This window comes from Erythrolamprus reginae, chromosome 7 (assembly GCF_031021105.1).
Source record: "Erythrolamprus reginae isolate rEryReg1 chromosome 7, rEryReg1.hap1, whole genome shotgun sequence".
In the NCBI taxonomy this organism is placed as follows: Eukaryota; Metazoa; Chordata; class Lepidosauria; order Squamata; family Dipsadidae; genus Erythrolamprus; species Erythrolamprus reginae.
This window is the reverse complement of record NC_091956.1, coordinates 36,407,380-36,430,770: the sequence shown is the minus strand read 5'-3', so window position 1 is coordinate 36,430,770 and position 23,391 is coordinate 36,407,380. Positions and strand designations below refer to the sequence as shown.

At 38.6% G+C, this 23,391-nt stretch overlaps 1 protein-coding gene across 1 annotated transcript in view; it reads right to left on the bottom strand.

Moving 5' to 3' along the window:
* The window catches only part of OTOP1 (otopetrin 1), a 107,532-nt gene that overhangs the window by 19,911 nt on the left and 64,230 nt on the right, over positions 1-23,391 (bottom strand). The window contains exon 5 of the mRNA XM_070756592.1: positions 1,601-2,535. Within this exon, the coding sequence (XP_070612693.1) occupies positions 1,601-2,535 (935 nt within the window). The remainder of the gene's footprint in view (positions 1-1,600; positions 2,536-23,391) is intronic.

Genomic DNA, 23,391 nt, shown 5'->3' with positions numbered 1-23,391 from the left:
AGCCCTTAAATCCTTATGTAAACAGTGGCTTGCCCCGGCAGGACCTCCAGGCCGAGAGGAATAAAGTTAAATTCCAGTTAAATTCCAGGCAGCGACAGCACGGAGGGAAAATAAACCGCGAATGGCTGTGCCGCTCACTTCTCCCCCAAACTCAAAGCCCGATACGGCTGAGTAGATTTCACTGCCGGCAAGCTTTAATAATAGAATAATCTTACTGTTTTTAGAAGAGAAAGATCGAAGGGAAGGTGTTTTGAGAGGAACGAGCGTTCACACGACCGCAGGATAGCAGGACTGAGCGAATTCTGGGGAAGGGGCGGATCCAGCAGGCTTTTTTAATACTAGGCTCAGTCCCATCGGATTGGACAGGAGCAACCCACGTGACTGCTGGACCCATTCCTTCAGTACGGAGAATACTGGATTTCAAAACTCTAAAGAACACCGGATGAACTCTGTCAGGCACAAGCAACCAGAACTACTTGTGAATAGTCTGAAGCAGAACCTTTGATGTTAGTCACCAAAGTTACAAGAATTTCACCGGACTAATTGCATTCCCTTGGAATTGGACAGATAAGATTTCAGTAATTCTGGGGGAGGTCAGACTTATGCTGCTTTCTGCAGTGAAAAGACTAAACCTGTCCCCCTTTTGATACCTCCCTCAGTCTAGCTGAAGAGTCCACCACAATTTTGCTGCTGTCATCTAATGGTCTGCAGTCCTGATGTGATGACCTCCAATGAAGACCAAGCTACTTTTTAAACAGAATGCTTCTTTACAGACATTTCTGAATGTACTTCCTTAAACTGATCCTTCAAAAACTGCTTAAATTTCTAAAACGCAGTGCCTTGGAAGAATTGATGAGCCATAGCAAAAATCTCAGCTAACTAGAGAATCATATTGAATTATAGAGATGTTTATTGTGGGTGCACTGATTTTGGTTTTAATAACATTTAATCTACTTTTCCAATTGGTACATAAAAAATTAATATGTCTAGAAGTTAATTAGCATGATTTGTAATTCAGATGCAAAACAAAGTTTAGTAAAAGTTGAAAATGTCGATTTAAAACATATCAATCAGCTGGCTAATATGGTATGGTTAAGTAATCTCTAGTGCATATATGATAATAAAGGAGATAAAATCTTTCATGGGGTGGAAGATCATATAATAGTATGCTTTGCCTAGCAGATCTATGTTCATTTTGTAATTTTAAAACAGGCCACCCTCTTCATTCTCAATTCTTGTCCCTTTTGAGAATGATGCTTGGTTGCTGGTTTGTAAGCAGAAACTGAAGTGTTATTTCTTTTTAAAATTACGCTAATTTGGCTATCTTTGTTGGTTGAAGAGCAGAGTGCAACAGTTAACCAGTTCAATCTTTGCTTACTCTTTGGGCAATAAAAGGAACAAGGACAAAAGGTCCAACAGTTCATCAGGCATCTGGTGGTTGAGCTCATACAGCTGCTTGACAAGTTACATGGGCAGGAAGAATTTCATCTTCCAATTTCTGCCTAACATTAACTTATGCTGAAAGTTAATGTTAAAGGCAAAACACACTGTGGGCAATTGCCCTGCTACAGAAATAAATTGCATTATTTTAAATACTTACTGAGAGATTACACAAGAATAAAAATACAGCAATATTCTTCAAGACACTTCTTTTGCTGTTGACAGAGAGGTTTCTTGGACTGAATGAAAAATCTGGAGGGGATGGAGGGGCTGTAATCTTGCTCTGATTAATGTTTTCATCGAAAGCACAACTGGAACTGTTCTCAGATGGATAACTATTTCCATAAAATGTGGGTGAAAACTTTCCATTTGTTCCATTATAGATTTCTTTGTAGGAAGCTGTAGGGGAGAGATTGCTTCCCCTGGATACCGTTAATATTCGCAGAGTTTTAATGTCATCATTACTCTTGTCATGCTCACGATGAATAAATTCAATTATGAAGAGGTTCTGAATATATTTCTCAATGATAACAAGTACAGAGTAGGGCAAACTGAACCATGTATATGTTGGATGGGACTGAGCACAGATAATTGCAAGAACAGAACCCCAAGAAAGAAGCCAGGAGACCGAGGCTGTCCCCACCAAGAGGTCTGCATCAAGTTTTCTAGCTGGATTTTTAGAGATATCTAGTGAATTGTCTTCAAGTCTATAGATTAGAATTGCCACAATGCCTGCTGCACACATGAGTGTCAGTACTATGATGGCATACAAGTAAAACATAATAAGTGCTAGTTCACTCTTTAATTTTGAACACCCAATCTGAATAAGATAAACAACTACAACTGCTATTGTTGTAAAAAATACTACTAGACCTAAGATGCTGCCTACTGCTGTGCCTTGAAACTTGAATGGCATCTTATGTGGCTGTAAGTATTCAACTTTACGCCCGATGTTTTTCCAGACCACGTACAGCATTGTGGATGCTAAAATGTGATATTCAATATTGAAGGGGTATAAATAATATATTCCTTGGGAAAATATGGAACAGAGGGTGGTGTAGGTACAGTTGCAAAGTGGTGTATGATCATCCAGCTCTACACAGAAAGAAAAGAAAAAGAAAATTAAATCATTTCTTAGAGTGCCTAAAATTCCTATCTAAAGGAACTCCCATCTAAAAATTCCTAAAACAGGGTAGAAATAGTGATATATTTTAGTATAATAAGTGATCCCTCGGGTTTCGCGAGGGTTCCGTTCCAAGACCCCTCGCGAAACTCGATTTTTCGCGATATAGCGGTGCGGAAGTAAAAACACCATCTGCGCATGCGCACCCTTTTTTTCATGGCCGCACATGCGCAGATGGTGGAGTTTGCGTGTGGGCGGCGGGGAAGACCCAGGGAAGGTTCCTTCGGCCGCCCAACAGCTGATCTGCTCCGCAGCGCGGCAGCAGCGAGGAGCCGAAGATGGGGTTTCCCCGTTGCCCAGGCAACGGGGAAACCCCATCTTCGGCTCCTCGCTGCTGCCGTGCTACGGAGCAGATCAGTTGTTGGGCGGCCGAAGGAACCTTCCCTGGGACTTCCCGCCGCCCAGGCAAAGGGGAAACCCCAAGATCGCTTGCCGCTTGCCCGTTCACCCGCCCGCCTGGCTGCTCGCTTGCCCGTTCACCCGCCCGCCCGGCCGCTCCGCTTGCCCGTTCGCCCGCCCGCCCGGCTGCTCGCTTGCCTCTCGAGAGCAAGAGGGGGAGAGATAGAGAAAGAGAGAGAAGGAAAGAAAGAGATGAGAGAGGGAGGAAGAGAGTGTGAGAGAGGAAGAAGCAAGATAGAGAAAGAGAGAGAGAAAGATGAGAAAGGAAGGGAGTGACGTCATCGGGTGGAAAAATCGCGATATAGCGTTTCGCAAAGAACGAGATCGCGAAACTCGGGGGATCACTGTATTATGAACTTATACAGGCAGTACTGAACTTACAACAGTTCATTTAATGACTGCTCAAAATTACAACAGCATTGAAAAAAGTGACTTTTTGATCATTTTTCACACTCATGATCATTGCAGCATCCCCATGGATCAAATTCAGCTGACTCATAATGGTTACATGTGTCCTGGGATCATGTGATCCCCTTTTGTGATCTTCTAACAATCAAAGTCAATGGGAAGTCAGATTCATTTAACAATTATGTTGAGTGGTTAACTTAACTGCAATGATTCACATAACAAGTATGTCAAGAAAGGTCATAAAATAAGAGTAAAATTCACTTAACAACTCAACAAAATTAAATTTAGTAACAGAAATTTTGGGCTGAACTGTGCTCATAAGTCAAGGAGTACCTATAATAATAGGTATTGTATAGTCAAATAATAAAATCCATACAAATAATATTCATATCTTAAATAAGATATGACAAGTCTCTTAAAGTGATATTTTTTCAAAATTTGTATAATAAGCTGTGACAAAAAGTTAACAAAATAATAGAGTTGGAAGAGACCTCATAGGTCTTTTAGTGTCAGGATCTCCATAGTCGGCTTTGCCGGCATCCTGCCATCAAAGAGGGAGGGAGGGAGAAGGGATTTGGGGCAATAGACACCTTGGTATCTAATGATGGGAAATTGGGGGGGGGGGAGAGAAGGGTGTGGCCAAACACCACAGCGACATGGAGTTCCCCATGTTCTGTGGGGGATTCCGATACCATCATCGCTTGGGGGACCTGGTTCATTTGGAACCATAAGAAGAGCCATGCTGAATCAGGCCAAAGCCCATCGAGTCCAGCATTCTATGTCACACAGTGGCCCACCAATTGTAAATGGGGATCTTGAGCAGAAAGAGAAGGCAAAACCCTCCCTTTCCCTTGATCCCCAACAAATGGTATTGAAGGGAATTTTGCCTGCCTCAACCAACTTAGAGGCGGCACATGGACATCCATTTCAATAACCACCAATACACTTGGTATCCATGAATCTGTATAAGAACACAAGATTACAATTATGACAATGATGATAATGAGGAATTAGAGAAAAATAATGACAAGATGAAGTTAATGAACAAGAAGACAAGGAAAATTTTAAAATAACAGAATCAGAAAATAGCGACCAGACTGATGAATATAGGTAGATTTACAGTGACCGGAAAAAAAAATTGTATGAGTATGATGAGTATGATGATTACACTGGGCTCTCAGTGACAAAAAGAAACCAGAGAAAAATATTGGTATAGGGAGAAACAATTTAAAATATAAAAGGAAGAGATTAAGAAGAGGTAAAGATAGAATCAGAAAAATACTATATTTAAAAAAGAGGAAAAAAGTTTGGAGGGAAAGAAGCTGGGGTTATAAAGATAAAAGGAAGGAAAAAAAGAGAGGTTAAGAAAAGGGGAATGGAAAACTATAGAAAATGGTTGACTGAAAGTTGAGGAAACAGATTTCTCTTGTCATATCTGTTCAAGAAAGATCATAAAATAAGAGTAAAATTCACTTAACAACTTAACAAAATTAAATTTAGCAACAGAAATTTTGGGCTAAATTGTGGTCGGCAGTCAAGGACTACCTATAATAATAAGTACTGGATAGTGAAGGGCAAATAATATTCATATCTTAAATAAGATATGACAAGTCTCTTAAAGTGATCTTTTTTCCTAAATTTGTATAATAAGCTGTGACAAAATATTAACAAAATAATAGGAAGAGACCTCATAGGTCATTTAGTGTCAAGATCTCCAGTCAGCCTTGCTGGCATCCTGCCATCAAAGAGGAAGGGAAGGAGGAGGAATTTGGGCCAATTGACACCTGGGTATCTAATAGAATAGAGTAGAGTAGAGTAGAGTAGAGTAGAGTGGAGTGGAATAGAATAGAATAGAATAGAATAGAATAGAAGTCTTTATTGACCAAGTGTGTTTGGACACAGAAGGAATTTGGTTCTGGTGCATATGGTGTCATTGTACATAAAAGAAAAAGATACATTTGTCAAGAATCATGAGGTACAACAATGATTGACATAGGGGTCAAATAAGATATCAATTGATATTAATAAAAATCTTAAGAATACAAAGCAACAAGTTACAGTCATACACCCATAAGGAAATGGGTGATAGGAATGATGAGAAAAAACTAGAAATAGTAGTGCAGACTTAGTAAATAGTTTGACAGTGTTGAGGGAATTATTTGTTTAGCAGAGTGATGGCCTTCGGGAAAAAATGTTCTTGTGTCTAGTTGTCTTAGTGTACAGTACTCTGCAGCGACGTTTTGAGGGTAGGAGTTGAAACAGTTTATGTCCAGGAGGTGAATGGTCAGTAAATATTTTCACAGCCCTGTTTTTGACTCATGCAGTATACAGGTCCTCAATGGAAGGCAGACTAGGCTGCATTAACAGAGGGATAGAACCAAGATCACGTGAAGTATTAATACCACTTTATAAGGCCTTGGTAAGGTCACACTTGGAATACTGCAGTTTTGCTTGCCACAATGCAAAAAGGATATTGAGACTCTAGAAAAAGTGCAGAGAAGAGCAACAAGGATGATTATGGGACTGGAGGCTAAAACATGAAGAACGCTTTGGGGAGACACTAGAACTTATACAAGCTATATAATGAAGCAATGTTAGAGGCAAAAATGTCTGATATGTGGAGGGAAACGTATATAACCATGATCATGAAAGAAGGTGCCAATGCAACTCAAATGAATGATTATAGACCAATTTCGTTGTTGAACCTCGACTATAAAATATTCATGTCAATTATTGCAGAAAGACTCAAAATTTTTTAAATAAAATTATTCATACAGACCAAAATGGATTTTTACCAATGCGGCGAATCAGGCATAGTACTAGAACTGTATTAAATATAACTGAATACTACAAAGCGCATCCAAAAAGACAGGCAGAACTGATCTTTCTCAATATACAAAAGGCGTTCAACAACGTAAATTGGCAATATATGACAAAATTAATACAAAAAATGAAATCCGGCGATAAATTTGAAAGACTAGTAGAAAAAAGATATACCTCCCAGAAAGCCAGGGTAATTATCGACAACGGATTGGCTGAACCATTTGAAATAGGCAAGGGTGTCAGACAGGGATATCCACTGTCGCCTCTGCTCTTCGTCCTAGCCATAGAAACTTTATTAAATAAAATTTGTAATGACAATAAAATTAAGGGAATAAAGGTAAAGAATGGAGAGTGTAAGATTAATTCCTCATTTTGCAGATGATCTGGTTTTTTTTCTAGAGAACCCACTGGAAACAGGACAGTTGTTACTAACAAAGATTGAAGAATATGGGGAATCTGCATATTCTAAATTAACTAAAATTCCTAAAAATTAATGGGCAAAAAATGAAATCCCTAACTAAAAATATGACAATCAAACAAAAACAGGAACTATAAGCTAAATTAGGCTTACAAAACACAAAGAAAATTAAATATTTAGGAATTATCCTAACCAATAGGTGCTCTTCTATTACAGAAGACAATTACACAAAATTAGTAAACAAAATTAAAATGGACTTAAAAAGTAGAGGAAACTACAATTATCATTGGTAGGAAGAATATGGATCATAAAAATGAATATACTTCCCAAATTACTTTACTTATTCCAAACTATTCCTATTAAATTAGACTCTAAATTTTTTATACATTTAAATAAAATAACATCTAAATACATTTAGCAAGGGAAAAAACCAAGAATTAGCTTATCAAATATGCAGGACAATAAGAGCAGAGGCAACTTTGGACTCCCCAATTGGAAAACATATTATAAGGCAGCCTCTTTAATATGGGTCAAAGAATGGATAAACCTCAAAAATAAGTGTATATTACAACTGGAAGGGCACGATTTCGAGAGAGGTTGGCATGCATATCTTTGGGACACTGGAAATAAAATGCAAAAATATTTTAATAGATACTTAATTAGGAATTCACTATTAAGCCATTGGAAAGAAATTAAAGGGAAATACTATTTAAAAGTCCCAAACTGGCTATCAACAATGGAGGCATTAATATATCCAAATACAATTGACATAACAAAGACAATCAAATATAAAGAAATTTTAGATTCATGTGGTAAATTAAAAAGTAGAGAAGAATTGGCAAAACAAAATATTAACACAGATTGGTGGATCTATGTACAAATCCAAACAAGATACAAAATAGATTCTGAAGGAGCTGGTATAGACACCCAAACACAACAAGACAAATTGCTTACAGGCCCAGAGGGAAAATTTATATAAAAAATATATAAATATATGATTGAACATGATAAACGGAGAAGATTGTTAAAGGATCAATGATTGCCTGAGCAAAAAATATCGGCCATATCATACCACTGGCAGACTGGGAGCAAATTTGGAATAGAAACATTAAATTAACTAAATCAACAGCGTGAAAAGAAAATCAATATAAAATGTTTTATCGGTAGCATTTGGCCCCGAATTGATTGGCTAAAATATATCCAAATTGCAATCAGACCTGCTGGAAATGTAAAAAAGAGCGAGGTACCTTCTTTCATGCATGGTGGGTTGATCCCTGTTTTAGATGCTACCAGAGAAAATTAGAAGAAAGAGGGAGGAGATATTAGTTAGAGAGTGAGGAATTAATTAATTAATTGCTTCATATCCGGGAGAAAACCGAAGAGAAGCTGATTTGAGTCTATTCATGTCCCACCAACATGGTGTTCTCCCAGCTATGCTCCGGCACATAAGCAAAAGATCCTGTGATTTATTACCTGTTTTTATGGGTCTCTGCTAGCACTGATTAGCTCATAAATTTTAGAACAACTTGTGGAATGCATTGAAGTTACTACTGAGATAAAATACCTAATTGCTTTTAAAAGAAATGAGAATGAATGACACTGCGCAATAACCACTGTGTAATGAAGAGTGACCGTAAAGAAAATAAAGACAAGCTTGCTGTGTGTTACCAAAATAAGGCATCTAACAGTAATTTATTCCAGCTATTATCTGAATTGGCCTGAAACCAGAACATGTCCCGAAGATTAAAAAATATTGGAAAAACCTCCATAGATGGTTACAAGAAATAACAGGAACTATGGTTGAATTTACCCTGGAATTATTCCTACTAGGTATCATTAGGAAAATATATCCAAAAAATATTAAATATTTATTGCTACATATCGTGACGGTGGCTAGAATCACCTATGCACAAAAATGGAAAGACTCAAAAGTACCTGCAGAGACAATTTTAAAAAATCTTCGATTGTGCAGAAATGGACCAGTTAACCATGGAATTGAATCATATAAAAGACTCTGACTATTATTCCATCTGGACAATGTGGTATAAATGGTAGAGCGACTCCAGATGGGGTGGAGAGCCGGGGCATTATGGTCATTACTGGGAGGGGCAGGTATGGTGAGAGACGAGGGTTCAGCTGTTCTCCAAGAATGAAGACTCGCTGCTTGAAAGCGATTCCCTGTTCTGGCCCCCTGGTCTCATCCCATGTAGCTGGTGTCAGATGTAGTCGGGCCCCTGGTCTCAGGCTGCTGCTACTCAATGCCAGGTCACTTTCCAACAAGGGCCCCTTGATCCGAGATTTACTCTTGGAGGAGGGGGCTGACCTGGCTTGTGTGACCGAAACCTGGCTGGTCCGGGAGGAGGTGACCCTCTCTCAGAAATGTGCCCAGATGGGTTTCTGGTCTTGCATCAGTCATGACACCAGGGAAAGGGTGGGGGAGTGGCTGTCATCATTGTGAGATTCTAAGCCCTCACAGGTTCCCAGCTCCTGATATTGTCGGGTGTGACTCTTTCCTCTTGAGATTGGACTTAGAGGCTCAGGTGGGCTTGCTGTTAACATACCTGCCTCCCAGCTATGTTGCAACAGCCCTGTCTGCGCTGTTCGAGGTGGTAGCTGGGCTAGCAGTGGAGTTCCCCAGGTTGCAGTCCTGGGGGACTTTAATATACTGTCGTTCAGTGAAACCTCAGAAGTAGCACAGGAGTTCATGGCTTCCATGACAACCATGGACCTGACCCAACTCATAGAGGGGGACATACACTCGACTTAGTGTTTCTCTCGGAGCAGTGGAAAAATGATCTGGTTTTGAGGGATATAGTCATCACCATAGTCATGGTCAGATCGCTCCCTGTTGATGCTGGACTTTGATCAACCTCACTGCAGGGAGGCAAAACCAATTAGGAGGTTCCACCCCAGGTGCCTAATGGACTTAGATGGGTTTCAGAGGGAGCTTGGGGAAATTCCCGACTCATAGTCCATAGGCTGTCTGAGTCTCTTGTGACGGCATGGAACAAGGCTGCATTGGGGGCTCTGAACAAGATTGCCCCTTTGTGGTCTCTCTGAGGTAGTAGATCCTGGAGCTCTCTTTGGTTTACTGAGGAACTCTGAGGGATGAAACACCATAGATACCTAGAGCAAGCATGGAGGATCAGTAACTCTGAGTCTATCCGAACACAGGTAAGAGCCTATATTAGGACTTAACTTGTGGCGATAGAGGTGGCAAAGTCAGCATACATTACCGCCCTTATTGCATCTGCAGATTCTTGCCCAGGCACCCTGTTTAGGGTAACCCACATTCTCCTGAATAGAGCGGCAGCAGTGGAGCCCTTACAGGGGCGGGCTGAGGAATTTGTTCAGTTTCTTGCAGATAAAGTCGCTCAGATTCAGAACAATCTCGACTCCAATTGGGCAATTCAGACTGAGGCGACAAAGTCAGGTCTTAGTTCCATCATTTGGGAAGGGTTTGACCTGTTAACCCTTGGAAGTGGGCAAGGCCTTGGGAGCTGGGAGCTCCTCCACGTCAGACAGTGTGACCAGAAAGTCTACTACAGGTTTAGCTATTTTATTTGGAGGTGCCTTGGTAGGGTGGAAATCCATGAGACAGCAGCATATCAGTCTGTCTACGATGAAGGCCGAGTTTGCCAGCACTCTCTCCTGTTGATGATGCTGGATAGCTCATTCACCTTTGTGCCTTTACCTTGTGGGGGAGTGTATTCTGCTTCGTGCTGCTATGTGCGGTTTGTTGATTGTTCTTGCTTTGTGCTTGTAAATATATATATATATATATATATATATATATATATATATGTATATGTATATGTATATGTATATGTATATGTATATGTCTATGTCTATGTCTATGTATATGTCTATGTATATGTATATGTATATGTAAATGTAAATAATACTTGTTTAGCATACTAAGTCTGTGTCGTTACTGGCTGTATCACAAATCCACACTCTTCCTTAATCTCTGCTCAGTGTATGTCGAAGGTCTCGTAGCCTAGCTGCACCGAGACATACCAACATTGGTTATGGACCCAGTGGCAGAGTATTGTGGTTTGTTAATGTGTGGTTTACTTTAGCCAGCATTGTATCACAATTAGTATTTTGCTGTAACAGTATTACAGTATTATAGTTCCAGTCCTCTAAAACTTTCTCCATTGCTCAGTTGGATGGAAGCAACTACAGCACATGGGCTGATAAATGCACTATGTTGTTGCAATGTGAGGGACTATGGGATATTGATGTTGAACCCCCCCAATTTGGATGCCTTGGATCCTGGAGGAGGATGCCAAGAAGATAAAAGACTTTAACTGGGACAATTTGAAAGCTCAGAGTTTAATTGGTCTTATGCTTGCAGACCAGCAATTAACTCACATTTGTGGTGAGAGCTCAGCTGCTAAGTGTTGGGACATTTTGTGAAAGATATATGTGCAGGACAGTGTTGGGGCACATATACAAGAAGTGAGTTTTCGCAGAGACCGTTTGCAGTTTAAAGAAGAAAAACCTCAGCAAAAGACTTGTATCTAGAAACATTTCTGTTAGAATTTGTTACAAATGTAAACAAAAAGGATATATTGCAAAGTTTTGTCGATGGAAAGAAGAACTTGGTGATATCTTTGTGGCTACCAGGAATGTAAAACAAACCAAGAATGCTAAGAGTGGTTTGTGGGTTGTTGATAGTGGGTCGACACATTGTTTAATAATAATAATAATAATAATAATAATAATAATAATAATAATAATAATATTTTATTAGATTTGTATGCCGTCCCTATCCGAAGACTCGGGGCGGCTCACAACAACAAAACAATGTTACAATGGAAACAAATCTAATATTAAAAAACAGTTAAAAACCCATCATTTAAAAAAACCATGCAACACACGCATACCATACATAAATTGTAAAAGCCTGGGGGAGGTGTCTCAGTTCCCCCATGCCTGGCGATACAGGTGGGTCTTAAGTAATTTGTGAAAGACACGGAGGGTAGGGGCAGTTCTAATCTCTGGGGTGAATTGATTCCAGAGGGCCTGGGCCGCCACAGAGAAGGCTCTTCCCCTGGGGCCCACCAAACAATTGTTTAGTTGATGGGACCCGGAGAAGGCCAACTCTGTGGGACCTTATTGGCCGCTGGGATTCGTGCGGTAGAAGGCAGTTCCAGAGGTATTCTGGTCCGATGCCATGTAGGGCTTTAAAGGTCATTACCAACACTTTGAATTGTGAATGGAAACTGATTGGCAGCCAGTGCAGGCCACGGAGTGTTGGAGAAACATGGCCGAATCTGGGAAGCCCCATGATAGCTCTTGCGGCTCCATTCTGCACGATCTGAAGTTTCCGAACACTTTTCAAAGGTAGCCCCATGTAGAGAGTGTTGCAGTAGTCAAACCTTGAGGTGATGAGGGCATGAGCGACTGTGAGCAATGACTCCCTGTCCAAATAGGGCTGTAACTGGTGCACCAGGGAAACCTGGGCAAACACCCTCCTTGCCACAGCTGAAAGATGATGTTCCAATGTGAGCTGTGGCTCGAGGAGGATGCCCAAGTTGCAAACCCTCTCTGAGGGGGTCAATAATTCTCCCCCCCAGGGTGATGGACGGACAGATAGAATTGTCCTTGGGAGACAAAACCCACAGCCACTCCGTCTTGTCAGGGTTGAGTTTGAGCTTGTTGACACCCATCCAGACCCCAACAGCCTCTAGGCACCGGCACATCACTTCCACTGCTTCGCTGACTGGGCATGGGGTGGAGATGTATAACTGGGTATCATCAGCATACTGATGATACCTCACCCCATGTCTTTGGATGATCTCACTCAGTGGTTTCACGTAGATATTAAATAGCAGGGCAGAGAGGACCGACCCCTGAGGCACCCCGCAAGGGAGAGACCTAGAGGTCGACCTCTGACCCCCCACTAACACCGACTGCGACCGACCGGAGAGGTAGAAGGAGAACTACTGGTCGATGGTAGTGAATGCCGCTGAGAGGTCAAGAAGCACCAGGACAGAGGACAAGACCCTGTCCTGGGCCCGCCAGAGATCATCCATCAGCGCGACCAAAGCAGTTTCCGTGCTGTAGCTGGGCCTGAATCCTGACTGTTGAGGGCCTAGATAATCGGCTTCTTCCAAGGACCACTGGAGTTGGAGTGCCACCACCTTCTCAACAACCTTCCCCATAAAGGGAAGGTTGGAGACTGGACGATAGTTATTAAACATGGCTGGGTCCAGGGAGGGCTTCTTGAGGAGGGGGTGCAAAAGTGCCTCCTTATAAGGAGCCGGGAAGGACCCCCTCCCCAAAGAAGCATTGACAGTCTCCTGGACCCATGCTGCTTCATGCTGCTATGTGTGGTTTGTTGATTGTTCTTGCTTTGTGCTTGTAAATATGTATATATGTAAATAATACTTGTTTAACATACTACGTCTGTGTCGTTACTGACTATATCACACATCCACATTCTTTCTTAAGCTCTGCTCAGCGTATGTCAAAGGTCTCGTAGTTTAGCTGCACCGAGACATACCAACAGACTTGATGAATTTGTAGCTGGAGTAGAAGCTGCATGAGAACATGAAGTGGGAGTAGAAGATACAGGAGAACAAGATGGATTTGAAATATGTAAAGAGAAAATTATTGGATGTGGAAATAAAAATAATTTTGGGATTAAGAATGAATTAAATGGGGGATATATTACATATCTTTTGGATGTTACCTGCTGAGGTGGAGCAAGAGAGATCTGGGGGTAAAATTATAGAAACCTTTGAGAAAGGTTTGGTGGATGAAGATATTAATGCCCATGTGTCAAATGATGAGTATATTAAGATAAGCACTGTTAAAGAAAGATGTGAGCAAGGATATCAGATTTTGCTCTGCTTTGAACTCTTTTCCAATAATCCTAAAACAAAAGGGAATTAAAGAGAGAAAATTTGCAAAGAGAGTTTCTTTAAAGGGGACTTTTTATTTAACCCTGCTGTTCTGTTTAAGAAAAGTAACAAATCTTATGTTCCCGGGTCACCCTGACCCGGACCGAAAACTCTTCATTTGCAGTGCTTATGTTTGGTCTTTTTGAAAGCTTTTTTCACTTGGAAAGTAGTCTGAACATTTCTGCACACAATGATATGAAAATTGAAATGAAAAAAGTAAATCTTATTGGTTTATTTTGCGGATATAATGCACGCCCCCCCTGTTTTTGTGAAATTTTTTTCAATTTATGGATAGTTTTGCTTGCAAAATGCATTCTATTTTACTAAAGTTGGTATGGGATTGGTAGCTTGAACATTTCTGAACATAATGATATGAAAATTGAACTGGAAAAATTGATGCATATTGGTTTATTTTGTTGATGAAATGCACGCCCCCCCGTTTTTTTTAAATAGTCTTCACTTTATGGATAGTTTTGCTAGCAAAATACATTCTATTTTACTAAAGTTGGTGTGGGATTGGTAGCTTGAACATTTCTGAACATAATGATATGAAAATTGAACTGGAAAAATTGATGCATATTGGTTTATTTTGCACATAAAGTATGCCTCAATTATTTCAATTTATATAAAAATTATGCTGTTAATTTCAAACTTACATACTTTTTTTTAGTAAAATGGATTTGTTTCATAAAATTAGTTCTCTGGCTACAATGTGGTTGATTTTCAAAAGGATATTCCAAATATTTCTAGACAAATATGTATAAACAGTGACAATAATGGCACACAGCAAGGCCGAGGGGGGGTGGCCCTTTTGTGGCAAAAATAAACCAATAAGAACCATTTTGTTCAGTTCATTTATATTTTTCTTATATTCAGAAATGTTCAATTTAGTATATCAAACCTTTTTGGGGAAAATTCCTTAGGGATTTGTAGCCTTAAAAAATAGAAATTGACACAAAATTTAAAAAGGATGGGGGAGGGGCTTTTTGATCAAAATAAAAATATAAGTCTCAATTTTTCCAGTTCAATTTTCATATCATTATGTTCATAAATGTTCAAACTAGTTTTCCAGTTGAAAAGGTTTTCAAAAAGACCAAATTCAAGTGCCTAAAAAAAATCATTTTGGTCCGGGTCTATATGACCCGAACAGACTAAGTGTGACTTTTTTTTTGCCCAGAAAAAAAAATTTTCCCCCACCCCCACAAATATTTTTTTGATGGTCAGCATTGTTAAATTGAGTAAATGAATGCCTAAGATTTTAAAGAATATTTCGGATTTGGAGCATAAAAAAATAAAAAGTGAAAATGGTTGCAAGCAGCTGAGGGGGGAGGGGAGGCCTTATTTCTGATGTTAAAAAACCAGTAAGAATCATTTTGTTCAGTTCCTTTATATTTTTCTTATATTCAGAAATGTTCAAGCTACCAATCCCACACCAACTTCAGTAAAATAGAATGCATTTTGCAAGCAAAACTATCCATAAATTGAAAATTTTTTCACAAAAACGGGGGGGGCGTGCATTATATCCGCAAAATAAACCAATAAGATTTACTTTTTTCATTTCAATTTTCATATCATTGTGTGCAGAAATGTTCAGACTACTTTCCAAGTGAAAAAAGCTTTCAAAAAGACCAAACATAAGCACTGCAAATGAAGAGTTTTCGGTCCGGGTCAGGGTGACCCAGGAACATAAGATTTGTAACTTTTTTTGCCCAGCAAAAACTAAGCCCCCCACCCCCCCAAAAAAATTCTCATAGAGAGAACCCCTGAAATGATGAACCAGCATGAAATTTCAAGTTTCAGATATGCAGGGAAAATTTTTTACAGGGACTCAAACTTGGCTTCGGGTCGCATACGACCCGAACAGAACAGCAGGGTTTTTAAAGAAGAGAAGAGTGAGGAGGAAGAAGAGGAAAGTAAAAAAAATAAAAAAGCGATATAAAAAGATGGAAGAGAAAGACATTAAACATAAACAAGGAAAAGGGATTTTTGAAAAAGGTTGATTGAATTTAGAATATTTTATAATACTTTACAATAGTTTATTTTAGTAGTAATTTTTTGATTAATTTAGTAGTAGTAGATTCATGAATTTTGATAAAATTTATAAGTAAATGAAATATATTAAGGTGATTTAAGTAGGTTTGATTAAGATAACTAAGGTTTGTTCAATTTGGTTTAGCTTGTTAAATGGGGTCTGTTGTGATTCCGTCTGAGGCCCCTCAGGGAACGGCTGATCCTCTGCCGGCTTCCTGCTCAGAGGGGGAGGATGAGGAACAGGAGGTTCAGGCAGACGGGGAGGAGGAATCTCAGGCTGAGGGAGAGGGAGGACAGCCAGAGTCCCCCGAGAGGGAGCTCTCCCCAGCAAGCAGCCTGGATTTCTTAGATGAAAATGCACAAGCAATAATCGATCTCCGGCAGAGAAGAGCAACACAACGAAGGGGACAATTAGCCAGGTACTTTCAGCACTAAAGAGGCAACAGCTGGGTTTGGGTGTGGTGCTCTCTGGAAAGGCTGAAAAGGCAGACCCATCCTTCCTGGCTTGTGGAGTATTATCTTTGGGAGTCCTGGGACCTGGCTGTGATCTTTGGCGTCTTGGAATTCTGGTTTGTGACTTTGAATACTGAAACCTTGGGGGAAAAAGGTGTGGGTCTTATTCTCTACAGTGGTGGGTGTGTCAGCAAGAAGTCTGCTGTATTGTCTGGCCATCAGGGCTCTGCTGTGAAGTCTCATAGCCTGCCTGTTGGGAAGAACAGGTTTTTCTCTGTGTTTATTTTTCAAATTATAAAGTGCTTTTGCTTTTACCAGCATGTCTGGCTGCTTTTTCCAGTTGGTGTTGAAGTCTGGGGGCACCCAGACAGAACAGGGTCTATAGATTTGAAGATTAAAATTATTTGTTTTTGTTCTCTAGCTTTAACTTACCAAGAGGGGTGTGATGAAATATAATAATGGCATAATAATAAGTAATGCATTTATATGTTTGTATTTGTCTGTTTTTTTATTTTTTTAATTGATAAAATTAGGTATAAGGCATAAGGGTTTTTTGTCTGTTTTGAAATTTGGACTAAGAGGGAAGAGGACACTACGGCTTTGATATTAAGATTATAAGGGTTATAAGATGCTAAAGATATTGTTTTTATCAATAGTTTAAGGAATATTAATGATGGACTTAATTAGAAGTAAATGGAGTTTATCTGGATGACAAAATAAGAAAGAACGGAATAAGGGAGTGTGATGGCAACTGAAATTAAATAGATGGGATTTAAGAATGCATAATTCTATTATATAAAATTTACTAACTCAAGACTATTTTATTGTAACAAAATAGAAGGTACAGTATATTGTTTTTTTATGTTATGATGTGGAGGAAAAAATAAAAAAAATACTTAGAAAAAAAAGAAAGAAAAGCATTCAGAGACTACAATTAATCCAGAATGCAGCCACATGAGTTATTGTGGGTATGTCTAGGTACACCCACATCACACCAACACTCTGCAAACTGCACTGGCTCCCAATTGGTCTCCAGATGCAATTTAAGGTGTTCATTATTACCTAAAAAGTCCTACATGGCTTAGGGCCATAAAAATTGAATGAATGAATAAATAAATAAATAAATAAATAAATGAATGAATGAATAAATAAATAAGTGTCTGTCTTCTGCCGCATACCTCCCAACAAACAATTAGCACCCACAGGGTTGGCCTTCTACAGGTACTATCGACTGGCAGGGCCAGGTGGGAGAGTCTTCTCTGTGGTGGCTCCAGTTCACTGGAACCCAACTGCCCCCAAAGGTCCCCACCATCCCCACCCTCCTAGCCTTCTGGAAAGCTGTGAAAACCTGGCTTTGCCAGCAGATCTGTGGTAATTGAGCAATACCATCTAATTCTGGCCAAGAAGAAATGAATGGTTTTATTTTAAGAGGTTTTAACTGTTTAAAAAAATGTTTTAAATTGTTGTATGCCACCCAGAGTCCGGAAGGAGTTGGGCAGCTTAAAAATCTAATAAATAAATAAATAATTTTTTTTAAAGCACAACAAAGAATGTTCTTTCTGTGCCAACTCAGGAAGTTCAAACTGCCCAAGTAGTTTCTGATACAGTTCTACAGAGGAGAGACTGAGTCGGTCATCTGCACATCTACAACCATCTGGTTTACTTCTGCAATCCAACAAGACAGACACAGACTTCAGAGGATAATCTCAACTGCAGAAAGAACAATTGCCCTCAACCTGCCTTCCATTGAGGACCTGTATACTGCACAAGTCAAAAGGAGGGCCGTGAAAATACTTACGGATCCCTTGCATCCTGGACATAAATTGTTTCAATTCCTTCCCTCAAAACGTCGCCAGAGAGCACTGCACACCAAAACAAGTAGACACAAGAACAGTTTTTCCCGAATGCCATTACCCTGCTAAACAAATAACTCCCTCACCATTGTCAAACTATCCACTAACGCTGCATTACTATTACTATTAGTTTTTCTCATCATACCTATCACCCATGTCCTCCCACTTATGACTGTAACTTGTTGCTTGTATCCTTACGATTTATATTAATATTGATTGTTTCCTGATTGCTTATTTGAACGTTATGACGATCATTAAGTGTTGTACCTCATGATTCTTGACAAATGTATTTTCTTTTATGTAGAATGAGAGCATATGCACCAAAGACAAATTCCTTGTGTGCCCAATCACGCTTGGCCAATAAAGAATTCTATTCTATTCTATTCTATTCTATACATCCACATGGAGAAAAGTAAGTAGTGGGGCCCAGGATAACTTATTCATTCTATTCTAAATATATAAAGCTCATAATAACAACTAAAGATCAAGGCAAGATTTAAGGTTTTTAAGAGCTGATTTCAATAAATTTGGAGCAAGCTTGGGAAGAATTCCATGGATGAGAATCCTCAAGAGGAAAACAAGCCAAGAAACTTGGGAATCTTTGAAAAACGATATTATAAAAGCCCAGTCTACCACAATTTCAATGAAGAAAATGAAGAGATCTCAGAAAAAACCCAGCATGGCTGAAAAAATAACTCTCTGATAAATTGAAAGACAAAAAGTACAAGTATAAAAATGGAAAGATGGACAAATAATTAAAGCAGGATATCATGAAACAGTTTGAACCTAGAAAAATGAAGTCAGGAAATCTAAGGCTGAAAATGAACTATGACTTGCGTAAAAATGAACTAAGGCAGTGATGGCGAACCTATGGCATAGGTGCCACAGGCGGCACGCGGAGCCATATCTGCTGGCACGTGAGCTGTTGCTCTAGCTCAGCTCCAACATGCATGTGTCTGCCGGTCAGCTGGTGTTTGGCTCACAAAGAGGCTCTGGAGGGTGTTTTTGGCTTCCAAAGAGCCTCCGGGGGGATGGGGAAGGGTGTTTTTACCCTCCCCTGGCTCCAGGGAAGCCTTTGGAAGTTATTGGCAAGCCTCAAAATATTGCTTCCTCAAGCAAAAGTGGTTTCAATTTGTTGGGGTGCATGCTGGCCAACATTGGCACCATCTTTGCTGGGGAGATTGTCATCAGCTTCCCCAGGCTTATGGTACTGGGGACTTTAACTTGCCATCACTTGGAAAATCATCAGATGTGACTCAGGAGTTCATGGCTTCCATGACAACCAATAGAGTGGTACTAGTAGTATAAATTTGTAATTGTTAATTTTTGGAAAAATGTTTTTTTTATGTATGTTAGCTGAAAATAGATATAAGATAGTTTATGTTGTATATAGCAAAACATTGTTAAAGATAAAACTTGAAAAGGAAGTGGGATTAATATTGACTGTAAAGTGAAGTAAGCTACCACTGAGAATGATTTTGATTATAAAATTAATTTAACATGTAAATTTGGATGGTGAAAGAACTAGGGGTGAATTTAAAAATTGTTTGGAGAAATGGAAATTATGGTAAACATTTGAACTTCCGGGGTGGGGCTTGGTCGATGCGGAGCTGGTGAGTGAACCGCTGCTCTCCCAGCACGACTTTTATTGCCTTTAAATATAAAATCAGACATCCAACTTGGAGGGAAGGGTGTCGTAAGAGGTGGTTATGCTGTGCCCGATGTGAGAGTCGCTAGCTCACACCGGCACAAGCTTTTTTAAACCGCCAGGACCGGGCAAAAAAGAAGCCAGTATTTGCTGGCCCTAAGACATGGCCGCCCCGTAAACATCGAGGAGGAAGTGAAAAGAGATCGGTGAGCCTCAGCAATTACCCTAAAATAACAAACTTAATTTGGAAACTTCTGGTGTAATTGAACAATTGTGGGAAAGACGGTAAAAGAATAGAAGAGCTCAAAGTCGAAACAAGCGGCGATTAAAAGGGTTGAGTGACAGGAGAAGCAAGAGACAACGTGCGGTGACAGGAGATTCGGGTGTGTGACAGAAGAGCTGGGTCGGAGGGACGGAGACGGAACGGAACGGAGCGGAGATGGATACAACCGGGTGATACGATCTTAAAGTTTGAAGGCTAAATTTTTTATGAATACTTGGATTACCGGATGGAATAGGAGTAGCGAAAGCGGCAATTTAAAAAAAAAACCTCCGGCGTGAGCTTTCACTACGGACGTCACATCAACGTAATTAAACCTCCCTCACTTCCGAAAACATAGAGCTACGAAAGTAGAAAGCAGAAACAGCAAGATAACGTCCTGGAGATCTACATCACTCCATTTTGCTTAGCCGGTTCTTTTGACCTGTTTGATTTACCTGGTTTGCGTTTGCCTTCGGACCTTTTAAGGACTTAAAATCCCACAAACACAGAAGGTATAAATTTAAAGAGACAAGAACTTGACTTAATAGATATCAACTTGACTGGACCGGTTTTCAATACCACCATAGCAGATCTTCCCATAGGAAAGGAAACATAGGAATTTAGATCTACGCATTTTTGGAACAATCTGGACTAAATCTGGACTAAAATAAACATTAGAATCAAGGAACATCTATTGGCTAATATATAAGATTAAAGGAAACAAAAGACAGACACTGGACTGGAAAACAATTAGATGAAATCAAAGTAATTGCTGTTATTAACTAATAATAACTCCGATCAACTGTAATTAAATGTAAACTGTAATTAAATGCAATTAACTAACAAATTAATTAAGTGACTAATGGATGTAAGAATTTGCTAATTCATTATTATTTAAATCTCTACCTCTACTCTACCTCTACTCTACCCTTAGAAATTGTTTATCTAGAATACCTATAAGAATTGACCTATTATTCAACTAATAACTATTGATTTCCTAACCATTAATTAATTAATTGTATACTATATATTGTGCATTGTATATTGAATATTGATTAAGTATTAAGTATTAAGTATTGATTAAGTATTAAGTATTAAATGTTACAGCATTAAATATTAGATATTAAGATATTAGATATTAAGGATTAAATAATTAAGTTAGAATATCAAATATAAATTAGAAAAGGATAAGCTAAGATAGATTAAATATAGTTTAAGTATTGAAACACCGATAATAATTGAAAGCATTAACCTTACCTCTTTTCTCTTTTGAAAAAAAAAAAAGTTGTATAAATTGATTGGATCGACTGTTACATATTGAACTAACCTTTAAAGGGTAATTTGATTGATTGATTAGATATTGAATAGATTGATTAGGTATTGAATTAAGCATTAGAAAACTAAAACTTATCACAAATGGCAACTCAACAAACATTAACTAAGTCGTTGAGAAGGGGTAATTTAACCTTACTATCACCAGCTGTGCAGAAATCCTCATCGACCTCCGATATTGTTGCAGGAGAGATTAAGGATCAGACACCCTCGCTTCAAAGTTTACAAAATTCCCTAGACAAAATTCAAGAATTTATGATAAAACAACAGGAGTCCTCTAACCAAACCCAAGAAACTATAATTAAAAACCATCAGGAGACACACAAAAAATTCGAGGAAGTAAATGAAAATTTTGCCAAATTTAATAATATAATAGAAAGTGTTACAGAAGCAGTAGACCAACAGGAAATTAAAATACAGCAAGTGGAAGAGACAACCGAGGCGAATAAGTTAAGATTAACTAAAAACGAAGAAGACCTCAGGAGGGTAAACAAAGATTTAGAAGGGGCCATTGCCCAATTAGAATTTGAAAAAGCCTCATTTTATCTTAGGCTACAAAATATACCAGAAGAAAAAGGGGAGAACTTGTTTGCGACCGTAGTTGAACTCTTTGCTGAAGAGTTAAAAATAAACGAAAACGAACTAATTAACCACGTAGACGAGGTATATCGAGTGCAAACTAATTACGCACGTCGCCATCAACTCCCCAGAGAGGTCCACCTTAGATTCACTAAAAAAACTCTGAGAGATGAGATATATAGGAACACCAGAGGGGTCTTAACGTATAAAGGAAAAGACATCATTGTATTGAAACAAATACCTAAAAGAATTAGGGAACGAAGGAGGGATTACCATTACTTTACAAACAAATTAATAAAAAACGAGATACAATTTAGATGGTTAGTGCCAGAGGGGGTAATGGTAACGTGGAAGGGGAAGAAAATAAATATAGAAACACTAGAACAAGCAGACAAATTTATTCGAGAACATCTGAAGAAAGAAGGGGAAAGTAGCACGGAACTGGAGACAACAAGCCAAGAGGAGGGAGAGATAGAGGAAGAGAGAACAGACAAGATAAGCAAGGGGAAAGGGGAGAAAACAGAAAACTATAGAGAGCTTAGAAGCAGCAAAAGGGCAAGATAGTTGACGAAGAATGAATAAAGAAATTAAATTATTTTCGGTGAATATAAATGGAATGAACTCTCCTCAAAAAAGAGGACAAACATTTACAAAACTAATAAAACAAAATCTAGATGTAATATGCCTCCAGGAAGTCCATGTAAAGAAAAAGGATAAGAAAGTATTGGAATACCCGAAATTGGGGAAACTATTCACATCACTTGCAAATGAAAAAAAAAGAGGAATTGCAATATATATTAAAAGCTGGTTAAATCCAAAAGTAATTGACAGAGATGAAGAGGGTAGAATACTTATAATAGAAATCGAAATTAATTTAAAAAAAACAAATTTAATTGTGATTTATGCTCCCAATAAAGACCAAAAATCTTTTTATAAAAAGCTGTACCAAAAAATAATAAAAATTGAAAAAGGAAACATTTGTGTGATTGGGGACTTTAATATAATAATAGATTACGACAAAGACTATAAAGGTAAAGAAAAGAGTAAAAGAAAAAAAATATACCAGAAAAACTCAAAGATATTATAGAAGAATTTAAATTAAAGGATACATGGAGGGAAAGACACAGGGATGAGTGCAAATATACTTATTATTCACACCCACACGACTCATGGTCTAGATTGGACATGATATGGACAAACATAGAATTACAACAAAAGATAATATCAGCAGAAATAGAACCTAACTTTTGGGCAGACCACAATCCAGTAAGTATTGTAATTAGAGGAAACCAAACCAAAAAAAATAGATGGACAATGAATACAAAAATTATACAAGAAAACAAATACAAAGAATTTTCAAAAAAAGAATTAGATATCTTTCTAGAAAAAAATTGGAATGAAGACACAACCATACAAAATATATGGGACACAACCAAAGCATATATAAGGGGGATAACCATTGCATACACTAGTAAAAAAAATAAGGATAAAAATAGGGAGATGAGAGAAAATCAAAAAGAATTAGAACAAATAGAAGCCGAATGGATAAAAGATCCAAAAAAAATCGAACTAAAAGAAAAAAGAGATGTAATTAAACACAAGATTAACTTGATAGCACAGGAAGAAATAGCCCAAAAAATCAAAAGTG